This window comes from Symphalangus syndactylus, chromosome 5 (assembly GCF_028878055.3).
Source record: "Symphalangus syndactylus isolate Jambi chromosome 5, NHGRI_mSymSyn1-v2.1_pri, whole genome shotgun sequence".
Classification (NCBI taxonomy): Eukaryota; Metazoa; Chordata; class Mammalia; order Primates; family Hylobatidae; genus Symphalangus; species Symphalangus syndactylus.
This window is the reverse complement of record NC_072427.2, coordinates 53,942,019-53,969,635: the sequence shown is the minus strand read 5'-3', so window position 1 is coordinate 53,969,635 and position 27,617 is coordinate 53,942,019. Positions and strand designations below refer to the sequence as shown.

The following is a 27,617-nucleotide window of genomic DNA, read 5'->3' as shown; positions in this document are numbered from 1 at the left end:
CGCAGTCTCCGCCCCCCGCCCCGCCCCAGCCCCGCCCCTGCACGCTACGCGCCCCGCCCTCCGCGCCCAGCTGACCCGGGCCCTGTAAAGAAACCGGAACCCGGCGGGAGAGAGCCCCGGGGGCGGGGTGTAGGTCGTGCAGCACTGCGCGTGCGCGCGCGACCTCTTGCGTCATTTACCCGCGCCTACGTTTTCCGGCGTCGGTCGTAGGTGCAAGCATTGGTGATGGCAGTAGATTCGGAGGTTGTCCTTGGCAGGTTTTTCTCGGCGCTTCTCTATGGAGGAGGCGGTGCACACGGCTTCAGCCCGGAATGCTCGCACCTTCCACTGGACGGCGACGAAGGCGGTTGCCGTCCGAGCCGAGGACTGGGCGGCCTGTGTGGGAGTGTGAGCCGCGGTGCCCCAGGCAGCGCCCCAGAGGGGAAGCCGCGCGGCAGGTAGGCCTGCGGGCTAGGGTGAGGTCGCCACTCCTTCCTTTCAGGCAAGCGCGAAGGGGCTGACTTGATGGCGAGCCAGCCCGTCTTGTGTTGGAGAAGGGTTCTTCCGGCAACTTTCCTTTTCGGGTGTTCTGAGTCGGAAGCGTTTTTCCTGGTAATCCTCACTGAGGAAACGCACCGTGAATCGGATTGCCGTTCAGTCCCACGTAAACCTGGCTCGTTGGCCATGTCGGGGACGCACATTCATTAAGTTCGTTAAAATAGTTTCATTTGTCTTGGTGAGTTTTAGAAGGTGGCTTCAGCTGCTGTGGGGATCATAACTGATAGTTAAACAAGCCTTAGAAGTCTGCTGTGACGTTTTGAGCCTGGCTGTTTTAACTTTTTATAAAATCACGGAATCTTATTTCCCTCTCTATACAGTTGCGCAAAACTGTGTTTACTTTTGTGTTTGTGCCTCCTTAATTTCTTTCCTAGGTTGTCAGTTCATTTAATACAGGACTGCATGTTAAGTTCTGTTTCTAGAAATCCTGTGTATAGCCATGTGCCCGGTTAGTACTTTTTTTAGTAAGAGGAAATAGCAGAGTCGAGAGTTTCCATTCCAGTAAGCTGCCTGTCGAAGCAGTAGTTACGCTCGATTGAGTAGGTTTTTATGTTGATTGGTTGGCAAAATGAGTATGAAGGCTAGTAACCAAATTTTAAAACGTACTCAGCAACTTCAGTCGTTTTGCTTACTTCTGTGTTTTCTTCTTTTTAGGCTGGAGCTACTAGGCCAGGGTTTAAGACTTTAAATGAGAATAAAGGGTAGTATTTACGAGGAAATGAGAGTGAATAAGTCATCTCTAACCTCTCCCAGCCTTTTTTCATAAGAGAGACCATATTAAACTTAAATGTAAAATTGTAACTTATAACTAATATTGTCGCCTAGAGTTGGAGATTTAGGTTCTGTAATATTTATAAGTACAGTACTGCTTTAAAAAATTATTAGCCAAATGAGAGGTTGGAAAGAATTAAATCTAACTTATGTATTTAACTTTACTGAGCCAAGATCTTGCTCTGTCCCCAGGCTAGAGTGTGCGATCTGGCTCACTGCAACTTTTGCCTCCGGGGCTCAAGCGGTCCTCCCACTTCAGCCTCCCCAGTAGCTGGGACCGCAGGCGTGCGGCACCATGCCTGGCTAATTTTTGTATTTTTTTTGAAGTCGGCATTTCACCATGTTACACCGGCTGGTCTCCAAATCCTGGACTCATGATCCAACCACCTTGGCCTCCAAAGTGCGGGGATTACAGGCGTGAGCCACTGAGCCAGGCCTAAGCTAACTTGGATAGCAATAGAAACCAAGTAGTAAAGATTTCGTAAAAAAAACTAAGAGGTCTAAAGTTGTTTTTTGTTTGTTTTTGTTTTGTTGTTTTTTTCTTTGAGACGGAGGCTTGCTCTGTCACCCAGGCTGGAGTGCAAGTGGCACGATCTCTACTCACTGCAACCTCTGCCGCCCAGGTTCAAGTGATTTTCCTGCCTCAGCCTCCCGAGTAGCTGGGATTATAGGCGCCCGCCACCACTCCTGGCTAACTTTTCTATTTTTAGTAGAGACGGGGTTTCACCATGTTGGCCAGGCTAGTCTCGAACTCCTGACCTCATGATCCACCTGCCTCGACCTCCCAAAGTGCTGGGATTACAGGCGTGAGCCACCGCGCCTGGCCGACACTCGCTTTTTCACGCTGATGTATCTCACCTGCCGTCACTCAAGGTCAGCCACAGTGGCCTTTGTTTAGGAAACTGCACACCCGGTCATACCTCAGTACCCCTGCACTTGCTTCTCTCTCCTTTGTTCTTTTCAAAAAGCTCTTTGAAGCTTCTACTCAAGTATTACCGCCTCAGCAAGGCCTCCTAACTACGGTCATTAAAATAGAATCCCCAACTCAACTCCCCAGTGCCCTTCACATGTTTTATTTTTTACCATAACATTTGCCACTTTTCCAGAATAATGTCTTTATTTCGGTTATTATTTCGCTCTACTTCTAGCAGGAGATAACCCCATGTGGGCTGTTGTACCCCTGCTCCTAGAATATTGTACGTGCTCAGTAAATGTTGGTTGGTTGAGTAAATGATACAAGCAAGCCACATGTTCACTGGGAGCCACAGTGAGGGCAACACGAGTTAAGTACCAAAGTAACCGTAACAGAGGGGTAGTTAGTGTCAACCAAATATGGAGGAGGAAAGGTGGGAGCAGGTTAGAATAGCAGCAAAGTGCTGACCCAGGTAGAACACAGGATGTGTGAAATATGGTATGGGAAATAAAATGTAGGCCGGGCGCGGTGGCTCACGCCTGTAATCCCAGCACTTTGGGACGCTGAGGCCGGTGGATCACAAGGTCAGGAGATGGAGACCATCCTGGCTAACACGGTGAAACCACGTCTCTAGTAAAAATACGAAAAATTGGCCGGGCGTGGTGGCGGGCACCTGTAGTCCCAGCTACTCGGGAGGTTGAGGCAGGAGAATGGCGTGAACCCGGGAGGCGGAGCTTGCAGTCAGCAGAGATCCGGCCACTGCAGTCCAGCCCCGGCGAGAGAGGGAGACTCCGTCTAAAAAATAATAATAATAATAATAAGATCTAAAAGGTAGGTTTGGAACAAATGGCGAAGGATCTTTGTTACTAGGTTACACAATTTGGTCTTCTTGCTACAGACAGTGATTCTAAATTCTTCAGCAGAAGGCTGAGATTGGCAGAGATGAGGAGGCCTAGATTATAGTTCTGCTTCTGCTACCTCAGCTGTGTGACGAGTTACTTAACATCTCTGGACCTGGTTCCTCATCGTGGGCCCTTAACCACATGTCTTTTTAATTAAGCCTTTGTTAAAATGAAATGTCAAAAGTGCTGTGAAAAGTTTAATGCTGTCTATGTACTTCAGTTGGTGTAATTTTTTTCAATTTTTTCTTTTTTCTTTTGAGACGGAGTGTCGCCCTGTCGCCCAAGCTGGAGTGCAGTGGTGCAATCTTGGCTCACTGCAACCTCCACCTCCCGGGTTCAAGCGATTCTTCTGCCTCAGCCTCACCAGTAGCTGGGATTACAGGCACCCGCTGTCACGGCAAATACAAAAAAATAATTTTTGTGTTTTTGTAGAGACGGAGTTTCACCATGTTGGCCAGGTGTGTTTTGTAGAGACGGGGTTTCACCATGTTGACCAGGCTGGTCTTGAAGTCCTGACCTCAGGTGATCCTCCCACCTCGGCCTCCCAAGGTGCTGGGGTTACAGGTGTGAGCCACCGTGCTCAGCCAAGTTGGTGTGATTTTTAAAGTTTGCTAACTTTGGTGATTTTGTTGCCTACTGATAATCATTTTGCAAAGCAGGTCCTAGTTTAGGTTTTCCTTATTAGAATACTAGTCCGTTTTTGCCTGTTTAATTATGTGTTTTCCACATTAAGAAGGTGGACCAATTTCATAATTTTCTTTGGAGATGTATTTTTTCCACTTTTAACATGCTTTATGTTTAATGAAAGTTCACATTACAAATATTAGTAAAATCAATTGTGAAAACTGAATTTGTTGGCCGGGCGCCACTCCTGTAATCCCAGCACTTTGGGAGGCAAAGATGGGCGTGTCACAAAGTGAGGAGTTCCAGACCAGCCTGGCCAACATAGTGAAACCCTGTCTCTACTAAAAATACAAAAAATTAGCTGGGCGTGGCAGTACACATCTGTAATCCCAGCTATGCGGGAGACTGAGGCAGGAGAATTGCTTGAACCTGGGAGGCGGAAGTTGCAGTGCGCTGAGATGGTGCCATCGCACTCCAGCCCGGGTGACAGTGCAAGACTGCGACTCAAAAAAAAAGAGTTTGTTAAAATTTAGAGAGAACAAGCAGAACAAAAAAATTAGCTAGGTGTGGTGGTATGCACCTGTGGTTCTGTCGATTTGAGCGGCTGAGGTCGGAGATCACTGCAACCCAGGCATTTGAGACAGCAGTGAGCAATGATCGCACCACTGCACTCCAGCCTGGGAAACAGAGCGAGACACTGTCTCAAAAAAAACCAAAAAAAAACCCCAAAAATAACCCTTCCCTTCCCACACACAAAGAGAATAAGCAGAAAATCATAAGAGTCTTTAAAAGTGTTTAAAACGTCACTAGGTTATTTTTGGAATTTTTAATTCTCTTAGTCTTGGAGTCCTTGAGGATAGGCCCTTTGATCCTCTTTACAACTTCAGTGCCTGGCAGATAATAGCTGCTCAGTGTTTGTTGAGCAATGGTCACAGTTGGGATTACTCCCCTGAGTCCCTCCAAGTAAACTGGGCAGGCGAACCACATGGAGCTTGTCATCTGTGGTTTGGGAACCTAGTTGAAGTGAAATTTAGAAAGTTTTACTGTTTATCTGTCTTTAATACTGGCCCTGCCTCATGGCTAATTCTTAAGAATAAAAAATATCTCTGTTGCAGGCTCTTCTGGCTGTGATTGACCTTCAGTTACAGAGGGAGCAGAGTGGGACCAGGTCTGAGAATAGTGAAGCAACTCATTCCTTTCAGGACATTCCCTCTGATGTCCTATTTTCAAACTGTAAGTCAGAATGAGATCACTTTATTTTCTTGGTGGCAGAAGGCTGCTTTATAATTTGAAGGCTTGCAAATTGTATGCTGCTTATCATCCCCCAGCCCTCCACACATACACACTGGTACAGTTCCATGAGTGAAGAAACAAAACAACCAGATCACCTTATTTGGTGATATGCCTCATTCTAGAAAGGCTTGTAAATCAAATTTGCTACCGTAAATGAGTGCCTTTTGTGGGGAAACCACCACAAAAAACCTAAGTAATTGTTTTTAAGGAACTTAAAGAGTTTACCTTGAAGGTAGAACAGTAATTGAGAATTAAATTTAAAAGGCTAAGTAAATGGTAGAAAGAAGAGAAAATGCCTGTGGGCTGGAGTTAATTGCAGAAGTCTTTTTAAGGTGTACCCTGGCCTTGAGTGGAGAGCAGGCTTTGGGTTGCAGGAGGAGGACGGGAGGGCCTGTCTGAGGGTGTGAGGTTCCTGTGTTAGGAATGAAGTGGGCAAGAGAGGGGTGCCTGGCCAAGGGGACTTTCGAAAGCCATATGCACATGATGGACCCAGCTGGTCAGAAAAGGCCTCTCTGCTTTTTGTGTTTGAAATTTCCCATAACATAGATTAAAATAAAAGGGAAAGGGGAAAATAGATTTTAAATAGCATCATGAAGCATTATGTAAATTAAATGTGGAGTAGATCTCATATGATAGCCTTAGTAAGGTTAGGAATAATGTTCAGTAGCCTTAGGATTTTTTTTTTTTTTTTTTTTGAGACGGAGTCTCCCTCTGTCGCCCAGGCTGGAGTGCAGTGGCGCAATCTCGGCTCACTGCAAGCTCTGCCTCCCGGGTTCCCGCCATTCTCCTGCCTCAGCCTCTCCGAGTAGCTGGGACTACAGGCGCCCGCTACCACGCCCGGCTAATTTTTTTTTTTTTTTTTTTTTTGAGACGGAGTCTTGCTCTTTCACCCAGGCTGGAGTGCAGTGGCGCAATCTCGGCTCACTGCAAGCTCCACCTCCCGGGTTCACGCCATTCTCCTGCCTCAGCCTCTCCGAGTAGCTGGGACTACAGGCGCCTGCCACCACGCCCGGCTAATTTTTTGTATTTTTAGTAGAGACGGGGTTTCACCGTGGTCTCGATCTCCTGACCTTGTGATCCGCCCGCCTCGGCCTCCCAAAGTGCTGGGATTACAAGCGTGAGCCACCGCGCCCGGCCAATTTTTTGTATTTTTGGTAGAGAGGGGGTTTCACCGTGGTCTCGATCTCCTGACCTCATGATCCGCCCGCCTCGGCCTCCCAAAGTGCTGGGATTACAAGCGTGAGCCACCGCGCCCGGCCTGGCCTTAGGATTAAATGAGTAAAATTCCGTTATATGTGTTGTTTTAATCGCCTCTTCACCTTGTCAGTGGGAGAAGGATTTCCATCCCACAGTACTGACACTGGGCAGACGAGATGGACGGAAGTTTCTTAGTCTTTCGCTCAGGATAGAACGGAGAACCAGGGGCTGCGGGAGGCAGGCTGTGTGGTAATGAGAGTGGCTGTGGTTCCTGCAGAAAGACTTTAATAATTGCTTTAAGAATTCCTTGGGCTGGCAGGGCAATGGGGCCTACTCCTTAGGCATAAGCAGGAACTGTACCTGTGCCTGGTCACTGTGATGCGAATTGTTTGGCATCATGGGGAGGGAAACTTGCCCTGAGGCCATTAAAAGCTCCCAGTTTATACTAGATGTCAAGGCAACATGTAATATTGGGTCTTAATGTTAGATCTTACACCACATGTATGTAACTTGTATTGAGTGAAAGTTAACATTAAGTGTTAGTAAATATTAGTAAATTAAGTAGTTACAAATCAGTTATTTGAAAGTCAGGTTCATAGTACAAGTAAAATCTGGGCAGGATGCAGAGTAAACCATGTCTTTGGAGAGGCCTGGCTTCTATAGATTCTCAAGAAAATGTCATCTATTATAGGAACATCTTCTGGATCCTAAGAATAGGATATTTTGCTAACTTTGCAATTTCTTCAACAAGTAAGACTTCTCTACCCTAATCCCCACTGCCTCATACTTTTCATTTGTAAAGTATAGATTGCAGAGTCCTGGCTTCATTCCATCCATATTCATTTAACAAATACATACAAATGTCGGTCAGCTTTATGAGGCTTCCATACAACCAGATGCATGAGTTTCAGATGTAGAGTTGGATGGGTTTTGACAAGTGCACGCAGTTGGGTCACCACCATGAAGACATGGGGTGCTCCCGTAGCTTCCAGGGCCCTCTTTATACCCTTTTGATCCCCACTTCCTACCTTCGGTTCCTGACAACCTGTGATCTGCCCTCTGTTGTTATTATTTTGCCTTTTCTACAATTTAATATAAACAAAGCCATACAGTGTATGGTGTTTTGTTTCTGGCGTCTTTCACTTAGCAGATGTCTTGAGATCCAGCCATGTTGGGTTGGGTGTATGGGTAATTCATTCCTTCTGTTGCAGATGGACCATGGTATTGGGCCATCGTGAATAAAGCTGCAATGGACCTTACAAGTCTCTCTTTTTTTTTTTCGAGATGGGATTTTGTTCTTGTTGCCCAAGGTGGAGTGTAATGGGGCGATCTCAGGTCACTGCAACCTCTGCCTCCCAGGTTCAAGTGATTCTCCTGCCTCAGTCTCCCAAGTAGCTGGGATTACAGGTGCCCGCCACCATGCCCAGCTAATTTTTTATTTTTAGTAGAGACAGGGTTTCACCATGTTAGCCAGGCTGGTCTTGAAGTCCTGACCTCAGGTGATCTGCCCTCCTTGGCCTCCCAAAGTGCTGGGATTACAGGTGGGAGCCACCGTGACCGGCCTATCATACGAGTCTTTAACAAACACTGTTTTTGTATTTCTACTGGATACCATGCTTGGCATTGGGTTCCAACTGAACAAAAAGTCATGGAGGTGGTTAGGTGTTGGAATTCTCTCTTCCTTATTTTATAAAGTACCTGGAAGGTGAAACTGGCCTGATGCTGTGATGGTCTAAATTTGGATATTGAATTTCCTTTGCTAATAAGAAAGAACACCAAGAAGAAGGGCATTCATGTTTGTTCCCTTCCTCCCCAGGGCCTCTGGAGGAGCCTAAGGTGATCTCCGCCTTCTCTGGAAAGCAGGCTGGGAAGCATGTGGTGCACATCGCTTGCGGGAGCACTTACAGTGCAGCCATCACTGCCAAGGGGGAGCTGTACACCTGGGGCCATGAGAACTAACGGCCGGCTGGGCCACGGTACGTCTGCCCTGTGTGAGTGGGAGCGTGCAGCAGGAGGTGGCCTCTTACAGGACTTAGTAATGGCAGTCCTATCTGTTTGAAGGCTCCAGTGAGGACGAGGCCACTCCGATGCTGGTAGCTGACCTCAAAGGACTGAAGGTCATCGATGTGGTGTGTGGGAGTGGGGACGCTGAAACCCTGGCTGTCACCGAGAACGGTACGTAGAGCTCTCGCCACCCTGGACAGGCCCTCAAAGACACACATGGCAGCTTCCCTGGTGGAAGTGAGATGAGGAGTACAGTGGGCCTCACCAGGCCGCCCACCCTGTCGTCCAGTGGGTGTGGGGCTCAGTGGCATTGGTGAAGAAGCCCTGGTGGTTACTGGACTTGTTTGCCTGGGGGCTGTCAGCTGGTTAGCAGCTGCCGCCATTCCTGTGTGGGCATTTTATTTATTAAGAATGAGAGTTGAAATGGAATGATTGACACTCTGAATTATCTCTGGTTAGTATTATTACATTTCTTAACATTTGGCCACTCTAGATTCCCTGTAGTAATTCCTGCTAAGTCTTCATGTATTCTGTAGTCTGATGCTATGGTATCTGCTTGCTTTTAATTTTGGTTTTATGTTTGTGTTCCTAACCAGACAGTGGTGACCCTGGCCAGGAGTGCGGATGTGCTGAGCATCGTGCAGTCAGCTGCCCAGGCCATGCTGCAGAGCGGCTGGTCCGTGCTGCTGCCCACCGTGGAGGAGCAGTCCCAGGCACTCTCTTCTCTCCTGCCCTGTGCAGGTGGGCTCGGGGGAGGAACAGGAGAGGGCATGGGTCAGGGTGCTGGGAGGGGATGGCGTTTCACTCCAATTGCCACACACTTTCTATTTCAGTTTCAGGCAATGAAGTGAACATAAGTCCAGGTCGTCAATTCATGATTGATCTTCTGGTGGGCAGCTTGATGGCTGATGGAGGGTTGGAGTCAGCCTTATACGCAGCCATTACTGCAGAGATCCAGGTATGGCCTTGGAGGCACACGTGACCTGGTGGTGCGCTGAGATCGGACATACCACACTCACATGTGAAGAATAACAGAAAACAGTAAAACACTAAACTTTTATCATACCCAAGTGTTTTTTAAATTAAAATTATTTTATGTGCTTATTTATTTATTTATTTTTGAGACAGAGTCTCACTCTGTCACCCAGCCTGGAGCGCAGTGGCACGATCTCGGCTCTCTGCAAGGTCCGCCTCCCGGGTTCACGCCATTGTCCTGCCTCAGCCTCCCAAGTAGCTGGGACTACAGGTGCCCATCACCACGCCCGCTTAAGTTTTTGTATTTTTAGTAGAGATGGGGTTTCACCGTATTAGCCAGGATGGTCTCAATCTCTTGACCTTGTGATTGGTCTGCCTCGACCTCCCAAAGTGCTGGGATTACAGGCGTGAGCCACCGCGACTGACCTTATGTGCTAATTTAAAATTTTTTTGAGATATGATTTAATTGTGATGAAATACTGCAGGTTGTCTGTTTCAGTTAGGTTAACAGGTTGTAACCTGTTCCTCATGTAGACCATTCCTGTCACCCAGAAAGATCCCTGTGCCCCTTGGCACTTGCAGCCAGGATACTCCCTTGCCTTGAGATTCATTTTGCCTGCTCTGAGTGTTGCAGCAATATAACTGCGTAGTATGCACTCTTTGCTGTTTTGCCTTGGAGAATGATTTTCAGATTCACTCACACTGTTGTGTGTATTGTGACTTCGTTTTTGTTATTGGGAAGTGTTCCGTTTTATAGGTGTAGTACTGTTAGTTCATTCTCCTATTGAAGGACATTTAATTGCTTTTGGTTTTTGTTTTCTTTTTTTTTTTTTTTGAGACAGGGACTTGCTGTGTCACCCAGGCTGGATGCAGTGACCTGATGTTGGCTCCCCGCAGCCTTCTCCTTATAGTCTCAAATGATCCTCCCACCTCAGCCTCTTGCGTTGCAGGGACCACAGACATGTCTCCATGCCCAGCTAGTTTTTTTATTTTTTTGTAGACACAAGGTTTCACTGTATTGCACAGGCTGGTCTCGAACTCCTGGGCTCAAGTGATCCCCGCACCTTGGCCTCCCAAAGTGTTGGGATTACAAGCATGAGCCACTGCGCCCAGGCTTTCTGGTTTTTGGCCGTGTAGAGCTGCCACGATTGTGCTGTGAACAAGTACTTTAGTGAACATATGTTCTCCCTTTGGGTAAACACTTGGAGTGGAATTTGTTAGTTCCTGGGCTCAGTGTGTGTTCATAGTTTCCCCAAGTGGCTTTGCTGTTTACATTTGAACCAGTGTGTGTGAGAATTCCAGCTTCTTGTCTTTACAAAGCAGCTGGATGCTGCATGTGTGGGGCAGATCACATTGGGTTTTGTGAGAGCCAGTAGCAGGGTTAAAGATTTTAGGGATTTCACATAAGGAGGCTGGAAAGCATCAGCAGAGGCAGCCTGGACCTTGGATCTGTAAAAAGAAGACACTGTTTGAAACTGCACAACTGAGTTAGGGTTTCCAACAGGGCAGGTGGGGGGCCTGTGGGTAGGTGTGTGCATTAGCCACAGAGGCTGGGATAGCTTGGCATTGGGGTCAGGGCTCAGCCAGCCTGTGTGCCTTCACACCTGCTAATGAGATCACTTGTAAACAATTTCTGTTTATGAATTACAGGATATTGAAGCCAAAAAAGAAGCACAGAAGGAAAAAGAAATTGATGAGCAGGAAGCGAATGCCTCAACATTTCACAGAAGCAGGACTCCGTTGGATAAAGACCTTATTAATACGGGGATCTGCAAGTCTTCTGGCAAACAGCGTTTGCCTCTGGTTCAGCTTATACAACAGCTTCTTAGGTAAATCGTAGTAGCTGTATTGTATTGTATGTTATTTATTTACTTTTTTTGTTTTTTTGTTTGTTTGTTTGAGACAGTTTCACTCTTGTTGCCCAGGCTGGAGTGCAATGACGCGATCTTGGCTCACCGCAACCTCCACCTCCTGGGTTCAAGTGATTCTCCTGCCTCAGCCTCTCGAGTCGCTGGGATTACAGGCGTGAGCCACCACACCTGGCTGATTTTGTAGTTTTAGTAGAGATGGGGTTTCTTCATGTTGGTCAGCTTGGTCTTGAACTCCTGATCTCAGGTCATCTGCCCACCTTGGCCTCCCAAAGTGTTGGAATTACAGGCCTGAGCCACCATGCCCACCCTATTTATTTACATAATAATTTTTCTTTTTTCTTTTTTTTCTTTTCTTTTCTTTTTTTTTTTTTTTTTGAGATGGAGTCTTGCTGTATTGCCCAGGTTGGACTGCAGTGTCACGATGTTGGCTCACTGCACCCACCATCTCCTGGGTTCAAGCAATTCTCCTTCCTCAGCCTCCGAAGTAGCTGGGACTATAGGCGTCCACAACCACACCTGGCTGATTTTTGTATTTTTAGTAGAGATGGGATTTCACCATATTGGTCAGGATGCTCTCAAACTCCTGACCTCAGGTGATCCACCTGCCTTGGCCTCTGAAAGTATTGGGATTACAGGCGTTAGCCACTGTGCCTGGCGTGCATTTTTTTTTTTTTTTTTTTTTTTTTTTTTGAGACGGAGTCTGGGTCTGTCGCCCAGGCTGGAGTGCACTGGCCTGATCTGGGCTCACTGCAAGCTCTGCCTCCCAGGTACATGCCATTCTCCTGCCTCAGCCTCCCAAGTAGCTGGGACTACAGGCGCCGGCTACCACGCCCAGCTAATTTTCTGTATTTTTAGTAGAGTCGGGGTTTCACCGTGTTAGCCAGGATGGTCTCAATATCCTGACCTCGTGATCCGCCTGCCTTGGCCTCCCAAAGTGCTGGGATTACAGGCGTGAGCCACCGCGCCCAGCCTGTATTGTATTTTAATGGGTGATAATTGGTTTTCATATTAAGATAGTGAAATCTAGCACAAGAATCTCAAAAATGTGTTTGGTGATTGAAGGAATATTCTGAAAATTACCTAGTATAGATGTTAGGATAAAGAGCAGACCCTTTTAAATATAGGTGAGAGGAGAAGTTGGAGGGTATGATGATACTGAAAAGTTTTTCACAGGTCGGGCGTGGTGGCTCATGCCTGTAATCCCAGCACTTTGGGAGGCCGAGGTGGGCGGATCAGGAGATCGAGAACATCCTGGATAACACGATGAAACCCCGTTTCTACTAAAAATAGAAAAATTAGCCGGGCATGGTGGTGGGCACCTGTAGTCCCAGCTACTCGGGAGGCTGAGGCGGGAGAATGGCGGGAACCCAGAAGACGGAGCTTGCTGTGAGCAGAGATTGTGCCACTGCACTCCAGCCTGGGTGACAGAGCGAAACTCCGTCACAAAAAAAAAAAAAAACGAGCGAAAAAGCGGGTGATTGGTGAAAGAGATTTATTAGAAAATGAAACACGTTTGTACCTCTATTTAATAAAAATGTGCTTTTTGTAAACTTGGGCTCTTGGCTTTAGTTTCTGCACATAGAGAAAGCAAAGCACTGGCAGGTTGGATCAGGAAGCCGAGCACAGAGCAGGTAGCCCTGGGCAGTGGCTGCAGCTCTCAGCTGGCCTGTTCATGGGGCCATGGTGGGTCTCTGGCGTGGGGTGGGCCTGCGGCATGGGGTGGGCCTGCTGTCCACAGCCAGAAAAATGAACTTAGTGGACACACAGTGAAATTTTGAAACAGCAAGTTTTAGAGCAAGTTTCTCTCAGATTTTAGTAAATGCTATTTTGAAAAACGTTTTTCTGATGTTTTGTTTTTCTAATCTGATAATGCATATTTCACACATTCTGGTCTTTAACCAATGGAAATAAGAGAACTAAATAAGAGAAGGGATCTCGGCTCATTGCAAGCTCCACCTCCCATGTTCACGCTGGTCTCCTGCTTCAGCCTCCCGAGTAGCTGGGACTACAGGCGCCCACCACCACGCCTGGCTAATTTATTATATTTTTTTAGTGGAGACGGTGGTTTCACTGTGTTAGCCAGTATGGCCTCGATCTCCTGACCTCGTGATCCACCCGCCTCAGCCTCCCAAAGTGCTGGGATTACAGGCATGAGCCACCGTGCCCAGACTTGTGAGGTTTTAATATGAATTATTAAAGCTGTGCTGGTTAGACAATTTGGAAAATGTTTCTTCTCCTATTTCTGACAGAGTTTATGTATAAAGATGTGTGCTATTTCTTCCTTAAGCATTTGGAAAGAATTCACTTGTTAAGCCATGTGAGACTGTAGTTTTTTTTATTAGGTGTTTAATTACAGGTTCAATTACATATATATGACTTCGTTTTGGTAAGCTGTGTTTGCTGAATCAATTTGTTCATTTTATCTAAAATTTCAAAGTTGTTCTATTATTCATTTATCTTTTTAATACTTATAAGGTCTGCTGTTAGTCTTTTGTCTGTTGTCTTTTTTTTTTTTTTTTTTTTTTGAGATGGAGTCTGGCTCTGTCGCCCAGGCTGGAGTGCAGTGGCGCGATGTCGGCTCACTGCAAACTCTGCCTCCCAGGTTCACGCCATTTTCCTGCCTCAGCCTCCTGAATAGCTGGGACTACAGGCACCTGCCACCGCGCCCGGCTAATTTTTTTTTGTATTTTTTTAGTAGAGACAGGGTTTCACTGTGTTAGCCAGGATGGTCTCGGTATCCTGACCTCGTGATCTGCCCGCCTCGTCCTCCCAAAGTGCTGGGATTACAGGCGTGAGCCACCGCGCCTGGCTCTTTTGTTTGTTTTCTTAATCAATCTTGCTGGGGGTCATCAATTTTATTAGTGTTTCAAAAAAGCAAACGTTGATTTTATTCATCCCTTTACCATACCAAAAATGTTTTGCTTCATTTCCAAACCTGTAGTTCCACTGTGATTAAATATTTGTATAACCAAAACTCTTTGGAATTTGTGTCTTCTCAATTGAAAATATGATTAATTTTTATAAATATTGCTTCTGCATTTGAAAAGCATATGTATTCTGCATGTTGAGTGTAGTGTACCACGTATCTCAATTAGGTCCAGTGTGTTAAATGCATCCTTTAAAGATTCTATTTGCTTACTGATGTTTGTCTGTTTATTTTTCAGTGGCTGAGACACAGATATTAAAGTTTCCTACAATGATCGTGAACTTACTTTTTTCGTTTGTTGAGCTTTGTTCTGTGTGTTTTAAGGTTAAGTTACCGGGCATAAACAAATTTAGAATTCGTTTTTCTCCCTGCTGGTTGCACCCTTTTATCATTAGGAAATACCCTCTTTATCTCTCACATAGCTCTTCCATTAGAGTTTTTTTAAATATATAAAAGAAAATAACGTCTTGGAACCACCAAACCTGTTATGCTAAGGGAGACGTAAGTTTGGGAGCTGAGTCATCCAACACTGCCATTCTTTCTCCCCAAAGAGATAGCTGCCATTTCACAACCCTGTCTGATGGCGTTAGACATAAGCCAGGTCCCCACTGCCACAAAAGGCCACATACCTCTCCATATGGCCCCCCCCCTTACAAATTGTTCACAGGGACATTCCTTGCTAGCCCCTAAATCTTTCAGGATCCATGTCCCCCTATAAGATAAGCATATGCCCATTGTAACCGTGGCTCTGCAACCTCAGTTGAAGACGTAAAACTGAGTTCTATTCAATCTGACACTGACAATGTTGATTACAGGCTTATCTTCCCAGGTACAGAACAGGAACACGAAGAGATCAATCACTCTTCCTGCTATCCTGAGATGGCTGCATAATTGACTCTTTCCTCCCTCTTTGGAGATGTTTACCTTATCTTACGTAAAATGAATATTTACTGAGCACTAATTAGAGCTTCCTAAGAATAACCACTGCTTCACTGCCTGCTCCCCCTCCCTTTCTTCTCTCCTGCAGGCCTCTCCCCTTACATACTGAGTCCCCAAAACCCTCTTTGGAAAGCACAGGTCACAGGCATTTCTGTGGCTTGTGTTTTTTCCAGGGGTATCGTCAAATTGTGGCTCCACAAAGCTCTGTTGATGCAGGCACTTGCCTCAGTCGGTCACTCATTTTTTGACTAACAGATATAAATACAGTTACCCGTTTTTTTGTTGTTGTTTTTTTTTTTGAGACGGAGTCTCGCTCTGTCGCCCAGGCTGGAGTGCAGTGGCGCAATCTCGGCTCACTGCAAGCTCCACCTCCCGGGTTCACGCCATTCTCCTGCCTCAGCCTCTCTGAGTACCTGGGACTACAGGCGCCCGCCACCACGCCCGGCTAATTTTTTGTATTTTTAGTAGAGACGGGGTTTCACCGTGATCTCGATCTCCTGACCTCGTGATCCACCCGCCTCAGCCTCCCAAAGTGCTGGGATTACAAGCGTGAGCCACCGCGCCCGGCCCAGTTACCCCTGTTTTTATTTACTTAGTCTTTGCTTTGTCCGTCTTTGTCAATTTTTCTTCTTTAAAAATAAATTTTCTTGTGTATAGTTAAGGCTTACAACATGATGTTACAGGTTATATATAGATCGTAAAAAGATTCCTATACTGAAAGAAATTAACACACCAATCATTTCACATAGTTCCCCATTTCCTTGTTGCTTTTGTGGCGAGAGCAGTGAAATCTAGTCATTGAGCATGAATTTCACATACAGAACAATTTTGTTCCCTGCAGTTCTCATGTCATACATCTCTAGACTTGTTCATCCTTCATACCTGCTACTTTGTATTCTTTGGCCTCTGTGTCCCCAATTCCTCTCCTCTCCCACCTCCCCTGGTAAACAATGTTTTACTATCTATCTCTGTAGATTTATTTACATTTTTATATCCCACATATAAATGAGTTTATGCAATATTTGATTTTCTGTGTATGCTTTATTTCGCTTAGCATGACATCCTCCAGCCTCATCCATCTTGCAGCAAATGGCAAGACCTTGTTTGTTTTCCGGGCTGAATAATATTCCATTGTGTATGTGTGCCACAGTCTCTTTATCCGTTTATCCGTTGATGGACACTCAGATTGTTTCCATATCTTGGCTATTGTGATTAAGGCTGCAATGAACATGAGAATACAGGTATCTTTACAAAGTAATGATTTCATTTCCTTTGGGTTTATGCCCAGAAGAGGGATTGCTGAGTCCTATGGTAGTTCTATTTTTAATTTCTCTAGAAATCTTCATACTCTTTTACAGAACGGCTGTATCAATCTACATTCTCATCAATAGTATGCAAAAGTTCCCATTTCTCCGCACTCTTGCCAACATTTATCTTTTGACTTTTTGATAATAGTCATAAGGGGTGTGAGGTGGTATCTCAGTGGGTTTGATTTGCATTTCCCTAATGATCTACGATGTGTAACACCTTTCAGATATCCACTTGCTATTTTTATGTCTTCTTTAAAGAAAGGTCTCTTCAAGTTTTTTTTTTAAACATTTTAAAAATTGGGTTATTTGAGTTGTATCAATTATTTATACATTTTGGACTTTTTTTTTTTTTGAGACAGGGTCTTGCTCTGTTATGCAGACTGGAGTACAGTGGCACAATCACAGCTTACTTGACCTTCTGGGTTCAAACACTCTCCCATCTCAGCCTCCCAAGTAGCTGTGACTACAGGTGCACATCACCATGCCTGGCTAATTTTTAAATGTTTTGCTGAGACAGGGTCTCACTATGTTGCCAGGCCTGGACTGAAACTCCTGGGCTCAAGTGATCCTCCCACCTCAGCTTCTGAAAGTGCTGGAATTAAGGAGTGAGCCACTGCACCTGGCTAAATGTTGGATATTTACTCCTAATTGGCTGGATGCAGTGGCTCACACTTGTAATCCCAGCACTTTGGGAGGCCGAGGTGCTTGGATCACTTGCGGTCAGGCTTTCGAGACCAGCCTGGCCAATATGGTGAAACACCATAATGGAGTTTTGGTTTCTTTAACTGGGAAATGAGGATTGTGACCATCCCTGAGCAGGAGAGGAGATGGGCTGATGTGTGTTGTGAGGCCCAACATGGTGAAACCCCGTTTCTACTAAAAATACAAAAATTAGCCAGGCATGGTGAGGCTGAGGCAGGAGAATTTGTTGAACCCAGGAGGCGGAAGTTGCAGTGAGCTGAGATCGCACCATTGCACTCCAGCCTAGGCAACAGAGCAAGTCTCAAAAAAAAAAAAAAAAAAAAAGAATATTCACTTCAGTAAATGGTGTGACCAGCTTTGCAAAGATGACGGTGAGAGAAGTCTAGCACAGCTGACTCCATCTTGCTTCCAGTGTCACGGGCTGGCTGTCTTTGCTCATTCCTGGGCATAGGCCAAATCAACTATGGGAGAAATTTAGTTCATAGTCTAACGTTGCCATTTCCAGTCCTCGGGGGTCCACCTCTTTCCACTCCACGCTTAGTTATCAATTTGTTACTCTGCTTTAAAATGTACGTATTTTTTTGTAATCCCAGCTACTCGGGAGACTGAGGCAGGAGAATCGGTTGAACCTGGGATGTGGAGGTTGCAGTGAGCTGAGATCACACCATTGCACTCCAGCCTGGGTGACAGAATGAAACTGTCTCATAGAACAAATATAACATGAAATGGTAACGTCTTTCTTTAAAACCGAAGAAAATATGTAAGGCAGATGTCTTCCTGTCACTTCACACAGCCTACTGCCATAGCGCCTGAGCCCCAGACCCCAAACTCACTGTCCTGCTCGGGGACCCCAGACCACACTGGCCATTGAGGGCACCCCAAGTACTCTCCTATCCTCACCTCGCTCTTGCAGTAAATGGCTAAATGAATAACTCAGAAGTGAAGCCAGAAAGAAAAAGAAAATGCACATGGGGAACAGGAGAGGCGAGCAGAGGCCACAGTCTGGAGGCCTGGGCTGATACACTGTGAAGAGATGTCTCCGGGGGCTGCCTGCGGGGCGCAGTCTGCCATTCAGAACACACCTAGAGAAGTCCTAACCATTAAAGAGCACCCATTCCTGAGTCCCCTGCCTGCCCACACAACTTTCCTTGAAAAACCCTAACCTCTGAGCCTTTGGGGAGGCTGATTTCAGTGATAACTCCAGTCCTTCCATATGGCTGGCATTGAGTTAATTCAACTACTTACTGCAATACCATGGCCTCAGTGAACTGGTTTTGTCTGTGCAGCAAGCAGGAAGAACCCACTGGGGAATTACAATGGTATTGGGAAAACTGGATACCCACATGCAAAAGAATGAGTGATGTTACCCCAGGTGGTTGGAGATGCAATCGTAGGGGTGTGGAAATGGTCTTCATGCACTGAGTCCACCTCTGGTTGGGGCCACAGGTTGAGTCCAGCTGGGGTGAGTCTGAAAAACATCCCAAAAGGCCAATCTTAGGTTCCACAATAGTGATGTTATCTACAGGAGTCATTGGGGAAGACACAAATCTTGTGACCTCTGACTCCTGAGCAGTAAGGGATTGCAGAAACTATGCCTGTGTTTTCACAGAATTCAGCCGCCCCCCTACCCCAAATCCTAATCTTGTGGCCTTTCATTCATCTTACAAAAGTGGGTTCAGCTCCTGGACAAGGACAGGATCAGTTTTAGGGAGGTTCTATTATCATCCTTGCTTCAATGTTAGCATAGCAGACGGGCAGAACCAGAAATTAACACATGTGAGAAGTTATACACCACAAATAGTACAATCCATGGAAGAACCAAGGGAGTGGTGATAGCAGAATGTCAGGAAAGGACTTTATAATGTGTAGACCTTAGAGAAATAAGGAACTGAGACAAGAATCATTTGAATTCTTGGAAATAAAAAATGCAATTACCATGTTGGCCAGGCTGGTCTCGAACTCCTGACCTCAGGTGATCCACCTGCCTCGGCCTCCCAAACTGCTGGGATTGCAGACATGAGCCACTGCACCTGGCCAAGAAGTGACTATTCTTTCTCCATCCTCTTGATGCCCTTGTCGAAAATTAGTTGACCAGATACGTTGGATTTATTTCTGAGCGCTCTGTTGTGTTACTGTCAATTTTTCCATTTCCTCTTTTTCTTTTTTTTTTTTTTTTGCTGCAAAAATCTTCCCCTTTGGTCCAAGGCTTGGAAGAAGGCTGGAGGGTGCTCAAAAAGCTGCCTACGGGCTGGAGGGAGAGGGTCAGGCAGAAGCCCTGATACCAGGAGGTGCAGAGGAGCCCGTCAAAGGCTGCTGGGCTCTGGAGGCCCTGGTTGTGCTTGCGGGTAGGCTTTTGGAAAAGAGACTGGTGCAGGCGGGCCTGGGGGCTGGCCGGCCAGCAAAGGTAACTGCGGTGGTTGCCCATCGTCTTGATGATATTCATCTTCCTGTTTAGGAAATGGCTGTCCAGAAAGTCACAGAGATGATGGTCTGTGTGGGCAGATCCCAGGGCATGCAGATCCATAAGGGCCTGGTTCAGATTCTTCTCCAGGCGATGGTGGCTTTGATGGCATCCATGGTTTTCCCCACTCATCTAGAGATGGCTTCTGTGCACCTTGGAAGATGGTGCAGCTGGTTGTGCACTTCCAAGAGACACACTGTGCCCTTGTGCTTCTATTGAACCAACTCATGGAAGAAGCAGCCAAAGCCCTCCAGAGCCACTCATTGTGGTTGAAATAGAAGCCCAGGCAGTGGTAAGTGCAGTAGACCTGCCAATGCACATGGACCAGGCAGCTGACCGCAGTTTCCTTCTCGGTGGTATTCTGACGAATCTGGGAGCTCGTGGTTGGTCTGCAATAAGGAGCTAAACTTATTTCTAACAACAACGGTGTTGGCTGGTCCTGGAGGCAGGAAATGGCTGAGAAGATGGTCCTGGAGGTTGTAACTGGAGAGGAGATTGGAGGTTAGGAGAGGCAGGAAGAGAGGGAGTCCTCAAGTCTGTCCTATCCTAACACTGCTGAAACAAGGGACAGATGTGTGGGACCACTGGGAGTGCTGCCTGGACCTGCATTTTATTTATTTATTTATTTATTTATTTATTTATTTATTTATTTATTATTGAGACAGTGTCTCACTCTGTTGCCCAGGCTGGAGTGCAGTGGTGCAATCTTGGCTCACTGCAACCTCCGCCTCCCGGGTTCAAGCAATTCTCCTGCCTTAGCCTCCTGAGTAGCTGGGATTACAAGCTCCCACCACCATGCCCAGCTAATTTTCATATTTTTAGTGGAGACGGGGTTTCACCATGTTGGCCAGGCTAGTCTCCCACACCTGACATCAGGTGATCCACCTCCCTCAGCGTCCCAAAGTGCTGGGATTACAGGCGTGAGCCCCCACGCCTGGCCTGGACCTGCAATTTTAATGTGTGTCTTTCATATGCAGAATACAGCTAAGAAATGAAAAGAAATCTGATATATTTTCATTTTTGTTATTTTGTTGTTTGGTTTTGGGGTCTTTTTTGAAACAAGGTCTCACTCTGTTGCCTAGGCTGGAGTACAGTGGCATGATCATAGCTCACTACAACCTCAAATCCTGAGCTCAAGCGATTGTCCCACCTCAGCCTGGCGCTACATGTGCACACCACCATATTTGGCTAATTTTTAAATTTTATTTTCATTTTTTATTTTTATGTATTTTTTGAGATGGAGTCTCGCTCTGTCACCCAGGCTGGAGTGCAGTGACACCATCTCGGCTTACTGCAAGCTCCACCTCCTGGGTTCACGCCATTCTCCTGCCTCAGCCTCCCAAGTAGCTGGGACTACAGGCACTCGCCACACTGCCTAGCTAATTTTTTTTTTTTTTTTTTTTTTGTATTTTTAGTAGAGATAGGGTTTCACCGTGTTAGCCTCCTGACCTCATGATCCGCCCGCCTTGGCCTCCCGAAGTGCTGGGATTACAGGCGTGAGCCACCATGCCCGGCCTAATTTTATTATTTTTAGTAGAGATGAAGTCTCGCCATGTTGCCAAGGCTGTTCTTGAACTCCTGAGCTCAAGCGATCGACCTGCCTTGGCCTCCCAAAGTGCTGGCATAAGCCACCGAGACTGGCCTGACTTTCATTGTTTTATGCGTCATTCATCATCTTTTCTCCCCAGCACCTTTTTTCTCTTTTTCTTTGACCTTGATATTCTGAAGTTTCATTCTGTATGTGTGCGTGAGCATGTGCATACAGGCATACACACACAACTCTTTACAAGTTCTGTTCAGGTCTCAGTTCAGTAATTGCTGAATTGTTAATTTCAGTCATGACATTTTTTATTTCCAAGGATTCAAATTCATTCTTGTCTCAGTTCCTTCGCTATTTCTCTAAGGTCTACATATTATAAAGTCCTTCCCTGACATTCTGCTATCGCCATTCCCTTGGTTCTTCCACGGATTGTACTGTCTATTTGTGGTGTGTAACTTCCCCCACATGTGTAAATTTCTGGTTCTGGCCTTGTCTGCTATGAGAGGCTTCTCTAGGTGTGTTTTGAATGACAGACTGCTCCCCGCAGGCAGCCCTTGGAGACATCTCTTTGGAGCATATCAGCCCAGGCCTCCAGGCTGTGGCCTCTGCTCACCTCTCCTGTTCCCCGTGTGCATTTTCTTTTTGGCTTCTCCTCTGAGTTATTCATTTAGCCATTTACTGCAGGAGCGAGGTGAGGATAGGAGAGTACTTGGTGTGCCCTCAATGTTCAGTGTGTTCTGGGGGTCGCCGAGCAGGACAGTGAGTTTGGGGTCTGGGGCTGGGGCGCTATGTCAGTAGGCTGTGCGAAGTGACAGGAAGACATCCATCTTGCACACTTCCTTTGTTTTTTTTTTTTTTTAAAGACGTTACCATTTCAAGTCCATGGGGGTCCCCTTTTTCACTCCATGCTTAGTTATGAATTTGTTACTCTGCTTTAAAATATATGTATTTTTTGTAATCCTAGCTACTCGGCCGACTCAGGCAGGAGAATCACTTGAACCTGTGAGGTGGAGGTTGCAGTGAGCCGAGATCACGCCATTGCACTCCAGTCTGGGCGACAGAATGAAACTCTGTCTCAAAATACATTTTTTTTTTTTTTTTTTTTTTTTTACTATGTCTAATGATGTTCTATAGAAGAAAGAGATGTAGCATGTGGTCACGCTGCTGTCTTGACAGTGGAATTTTTGTTGTTGCTGTTTTTTGTCTTGAGACGGAGTCTCGCTCTTGTGGCCTAGGCTGGAGTACAGTGGCGCCTTCTTGGCTCACTGCAACTTCCACCCAGGTTCAAGTGATTCTCCCACCTCAGCCTCAAGTGATTCTCCCACCTCAGCCTCCCGAGTAGCTGGGATTACAGGCACCCACCACCATGCCCAGCTAATTTTTGTATTTTTAGAGGACCAGGATTTTGCCATATTGGACAGGCTAGTCTTGACCTCCTGACCTCAGGTGATCTGCCTGCCTCGGCCTACCAAAGTGCTGGGATTACAGGCTTCAGCCACCGCGCCCAGCCAACAGTGGACTGCTTTTGTCTGTCTACTCCGTGAAATAGTAACACCTTGCAGGCCAGGAGCTCAATATGGATCTAGACCAGAGTGAGGATGGCAGACGCGGAGTGGCGTTGGGGCCTGAGTTTGGGTCCTCCAGCTCACTCTGACCACGCTGCGGGGGGTCTTCTCTTGTGCCTACTCAGCCCTCGATGCTGGTGTTGGCTGAGATGTCCACTCCTTCAAGGGTTCTGGATCTCTAGTGCAAGTTCCATTGTCTCAGCATCAACTTGTCCTGGGCCCAGCCCACCCAGCTGACTGTGTCCTGTCTTGCAGTGGCCAAGCCGCTCTTAAGAGGGCTGCAGGCAGTTCTGTGAGGCCACTGCCTGAGGCCACTCTGCTCAGTAGCCTCACTGTCTGTCTCTCTTTTTTTTTTTATTTGTTTTTATCTTTCTGGGATTTTTATTTCTTTAAAATAATTCATACAGATGGTTACAATCACAAACATGATTTTAACCAAAATACTGCTAGCCTACCACATCAGCAGGATGGCACTGGTGCAGGCAGGGATGCTGCCACCCTCTGTGTCCCCAGGACAGAAGTTGATGGGCAGCGGGCAAGCTGAACAGCACACAAACTTTTCCTCTTGGAGCTGCTTCGTGATGCTGTCTTCATTCGGAAGGGGTTATTGCCAAAATTAGGAAAAACAGCATTTGTTTTGTTTTTCTAAATTATTCTGAAAATAAGACAAGCAGGTAGAAAAAAACAATGCACTCTGTGGCATAAAAAGAAAAACAGGAAGGATTATTCACTGTCCTGAGAAGTTTGCCAACTGCCTCATTCCGAGGCACGTTCCAACATAAAAAACAAAACAAAACAAAAAAAAACCCAAACGAAAACCCTCAAATTGACTTCCGAATGCTCCTTCAGGTTTTCTTTTTGTTGACAGCTAAGCAAACAGATCTTTGTAATGTTCTAAAAACTGTACACAGACAAGAACGTTCATGCGAGAATAACTCTGACTTCTTCTGCTTAACGAGGAAGGCGAAGGACACAGGGCAGAGCCCCCACAGGACGGACCACGACAACCGACATGAGGCCCAGCGCTGCCCCCTCCCGCCTCCCGACAGCCCGGACCAGTCTCTGCAGTGCCAGGGCCGCCACACAGGCGCCTCCTGCACACACTCTGGTCCCAGGGTTTCTGGGCCCTCCGCCCAGGCGCTGGGGCTGGAGAGCTCCTCCCGGGCTACAACTGGTCACTGGCGTGGTCTCTATCCGCCTTGGGCTTGACAGTTTGGCTAGGAGAAGAAGCCCTTGTGGGGCGGGTGGGCCACAGGCGACAGGCCGTGGGACAGGGACACGGCGCTGGGGACGATACCTTCCACAGCAGCTGGGATGCCAGTGGGGGCCACGCCCACCACACCCGGAGGGTACCTGTACGGAGCCCCGTTGAGCTCAGGGTGCACGACGGTGGGGTCCACGCTGGCGCAGTGGGTGGCGGCCGTCAGATGGTCCTTGTCGACACAGTTTTTCAGGCTGTCTGGGATCCGGCCTGTGATGGCTCTGGGGATCCCCCGCGCTGCCTCCTCTCGCATCTCCATGGATGCCTGCTCGCTGTACTACGCAGCGTGGGGGGTACAGAAGAGATTGGGTGCATCCTTCGGGGGCCCTGGCTAAAGCTAAAGGGTTCCAACTGGTGCACGTCTAGGGCCTCACCGCGGATCCGACCCTCCTTCAGGGCCTGGGCCAACGCCTTCTTGTCCACCAGGCCGCCCCAGACAGTGTTCATCAGGAAGGCCCCCTTGTCTCACTCTAAAGGACAGCAGCATTCCAAAGGAAAGCAGCAGCCAGGCGCAGTGGTTCACCACTGTAATCCCAGCGCTTTGGGAGGCCAAGGCTGGTGGATCACTTGAGGTCAGGAGTTTGCCATCAGCCTAGCCAACATGGTGAAACCCCATCTCTACTAAAAATACAAAAATTAGCTGGGTGTGGTGGTGTATGCCTGTAATCCCAGCTACTCAGGAGGCTGAGGCAGGAGAATCGCTTTAACCTGGGAGGCAGAGGTTGCAGTAAGCAGAATTGAAGCCACTGCACTGCAGCCTGGGTGACAGAAGGAGACTCTGTCTCAATAAATAAATAAAAAAATAAAATAAAGGAAAGTAACATAAACTGTGTTGTTTGTACAAACAGTTTAGGCACAGTGAGCCACTCTTATTAGGTAGGGAATGGTGACAGGCCTCTCTAAACCCAAGTTCCCAGATGCCAACTTTGCAAGCAGCCCTCTCTAAGGACAGTAGTCTCAGACCTGCTATTCTAACTCTTCTGAACAGCATCCTAGACAAAATTCCTAATTCTTTTTTGTTTTTTCGCTATGGTGTCTTGCTCTGTTGCCCCAGCTGGTATTGAACTCCCAGGCTCAAGCAATCCTCCCACTTCAGCCTCCCAAAGTGCTAGGACTACAGGTGTGAGCCACCACACCTGGCCAGGTTCTACTTTTTTTTTTTTTTTTTTTTTGAGACGGAGTCTCGCTCTGTCGCCCAGGCTAGAGTGCAGTGGCGCAATCTCGGCTCACTGCAAGCTCCGCCTCCCGGGTTCACGCCATTCTCCTGCCTCAGCCTCTCCGAGTAGCTGGGACTACAGGCGCCCGCCACCGCGCCCGGCTAATTTTTTGTATTTTTAGTAGAGACGGGGTTTCACCTTGGTCTCGATCTCCTGACCTCGTGATCCGCCCGCCTCGGCCTCCCAAAGTGCTGGGATTACAAGCGTGAGCCACCGCGCCCGGCCCAGGTTCTACTTTTTAATATTTAAAATATGAAATAAGCTGGGCACGATGGCTCACCCCTGTGATCTCAGAACTTCGGGAGGCTGAGGCAGGTGGATCACTAGAGGTCAGGAGTTCAAGACCAGCCTGGCCAACATGGTGAAACCCTGTCTCTACTAAAAATCCAAAAATTAGCCGAGTGTGGTGGCAGATTCCTGTAATCACAGCTGCTCGGAAGCCTGAGGCACTTAAACCAGGGAGGTTGAGATTGCACTGAGCCAATAACATGCCACTGCACTCCAGCCTCAGTGACACAGTGAGACTCTGCCTCAAAAAAAAAAAACTAGATGGTGTCAGTGATTTCTATTGCATCAGGTCTGGAGGCACTCTGTACCTGATTGCTCCACTTTTAGTGGTACTAAGTTCAAATAATTCAGGTGGTGAGAAACTCCTTCACTGCAAACATCCCCCATCATCCTCTCATCTAATACAGTAGTTTCATCCATTGCCATCTTTGCCTCAATAAATTAATTAAATAGCACAAAATGGTGATTTTTTTTTTTTTTTGAGATGGAGTCTCACTCTGTTGGCAGGCTGGAGTGCAGTGGCGCGATCTTGGCTCACTGCAACCTCTGCCTCCCGGGTTCAATTGATTCTCCTGTCTCAGCCTCCCGAGTAGCTGGGATTAAGGTCATGCACCACCACACCCAGCTAATTTTTGTGTTTTGAGTGGAGACAGCGTTTCACCATGTTGGCAAAGATGGCCTTGATCTCCTGACCTTGTGATCTGCCCTCCTCAGCCTCCCAAAGTGTCATCCTAGGATTATAGGCATGAGCCATGGCATCCAGCCAAAATGCTGATTTTTATAATTCAATAATTCTATGTCTACTAATGGAATATATATATATTTTTTGAGATAGAGTCTTACTCTGTCACCCAAGCTGGAGTGCAGTGGCCTGATCTTGGCTCACTGCCACCCCAGCCTGCCGGGTTCAAGCGATTCCTATGCCTCAACCTCCTGAGTAGCTGGGATTTCAGGAGCGCACCACCATGCCTGGCTAATTTTTGTATTTTTAGTAGAGAAGTCTTTCATCATATTGGCCAGGTTGTTCTCGAACTCCTGACCTCGTGATCCACCCGTCTCAGCCTCTCAAAGAGCTTGGATTAGAGGCATGAGCCACAGCACCTGGCCGCAATCTTTGTTAATGTGCATTTTGGTATATACACTGAGACACACACACACACACGTATTCTAATATATATCAATGTATGTGATAGCCTCACCTAGGTGAAGATATAGCAGATTTCTTTTTTTTTCCTTTTTGAGACAGAGTCTTGCTCTGTCACCGAGGCTGGAGTGCAGTGACGTGATCTCAGCTTACTGCAACCTCCGTCTGCCGAGTTCAAGGGATTTTCATGCCTCAGCCTCCTGAGTAGCTGGGATTACAGGCATGTACCAACATGCTTGGCTAATTTTTGTGTTTTTGGTTTTGCCATGTTGTCCAGGCTGGTCTCAAACTCCCAGCCTCAAGTGATCCAAAAGTGCTGAGATTACAGATGTGAAACGGTGCACTCAGCCTTTCTTTTTTTTCTTTTCTTTTGCTTTCTTTCTTTCCTTTTGCTTTCTTTCTTTCCTTTCCTTTCCTTTCTTTTTTTTTGTGACTGGTCTTGCTTAGTCACTGAAGTGACAGGCTGCGGTGCAGTGGCACAATCATAGCTCACTGCAGCCTCAAACTCTTGAGCTTAAGCAATCCTCCTGCCTCAGCCTCCTGAGTAGCTGAGACTACAGGCGCACACCAGCATGCCATGCTAATTTTTAATTTTTTTGTAGAGATGGGATATCGTTATGTTGCCCAAGCTGGTCTCTAACTCCTGGGCTCAAGTGACCCTCTCGCCTAGGCCTCCCAAAGTGCTGGGATTACAGGCGTGAGCCATTGCACCCAGCCAAGATACGGCAGATTTCTTGTACCCCGGAAAGCTCCTTCCTGATCTACACTTTCCCACAAAGGAAACTACTCTTCTGACTTCAATCATCATCAGTTCTGCCTTCCTGTGCTTCATCTAAGTGGGCTGGTACAGTGCACTGTCTCTCATACCTGGCTCCCTCTATTCACCCATGTCGTTGAATGTTCCTACCACTTCATTTTTCTTTTTTGGCTGTGTAGTATTCCATGATGTGACTGTATCACCATTTATTCACTCTCCTGTTGATGGACATTTAGGTTGCTTTCATTTGGGGCTCTTATGAATAATAATGGCAATGAACATTCTTATGTAAGTCTTTTTGTGGACATATGCACTCATTTCTCTGTGTACATGCTTAGGATGGAATTTCTGAAGGTAGGCATAGATATAGCTTTAGTAGAAGCTGTCAAACAGGTTTCCAATGTGCTTATACAACTTTAT

The 27,617-nt window shown here is 46.8% G+C and overlaps 2 protein-coding genes across 6 annotated transcripts; one reads left to right on the top strand and one right to left on the bottom strand.

The window, feature by feature from the left end:
* The first annotated feature begins 178 nt into the window (after nt 1–178).
* Nucleotides 179–14,298, top strand: LOC129482526 (E3 ubiquitin-protein ligase HERC2-like). 5 transcript variants are annotated; one of them, XM_063640246.1, is made up of 8 exons: nt 179–437; nt 4,863–4,980; nt 8,054–8,213; nt 8,299–8,412; nt 8,842–8,982; nt 9,075–9,199; nt 10,867–11,045; nt 14,252–14,298. In XM_063640246.1, the coding sequence occupies exons 3-8, from the start codon at nt 8,111–8,113 to the stop codon at nt 14,256–14,258; spliced, it is 669 nt and encodes a 222-aa protein (XP_063496316.1). In that variant the 5' UTR covers nt 179–437; nt 4,863–4,980; nt 8,054–8,110; the 3' UTR covers nt 14,259–14,298. The 5 variants fall into 5 exon arrangements, with proteins under 5 accessions (XP_063496316.1, XP_063496313.1, XP_063496314.1 ...); XM_063640243.1 differs by having other exon boundaries at nt 11,142–14,298; XM_063640247.1 differs by having other exon boundaries at nt 181–437; nt 8,838–8,982; nt 11,142–14,298.
* A 9,193-nt stretch (nt 14,299–23,491) lies between these two features.
* LOC129481567 (C-terminal-binding protein 1-like) lies at nt 23,492–24,128 on the bottom strand. Its single transcript, XM_063639969.1, has one exon. The coding sequence runs from the start codon at nt 24,048–24,050 to the stop codon at nt 23,748–23,750; it is 303 nt and encodes a 100-aa protein (XP_063496039.1). The 5' UTR covers nt 24,051–24,128; the 3' UTR covers nt 23,492–23,747.
* Between the last annotated feature and the right edge of the window lie 3,489 nt (nt 24,129–27,617).

Excerpts from the sequence above, each read along its gene's own strand:
- LOC129481567 (XM_063639969.1), bottom strand. The coding sequence starts at position 24,050 with ATGGAGATGCGAGAGGAGGCAGCGCGGGGGATCCCCAGAGCCATCACA.
- LOC129482526 (XM_063640244.1), top strand. The coding sequence starts at position 8,111 with ATGTGGTGCACATCGCTTGCGGGAGCACTTACAGTGCAGCCATCACTG. Across the intron at positions 8,413-8,841 it reads CCTGGCTGTCACCGAGAACG|TGGTGACCCTGGCCAGGAGT; the intron begins GTACGTAGAGCT and ends CTAACCAGACAG. Across the intron at positions 9,200-10,866 it reads CCATTACTGCAGAGATCCAG|GATATTGAAGCCAAAAAAGA; the intron begins GTATGGCCTTGG and ends TATGAATTACAG.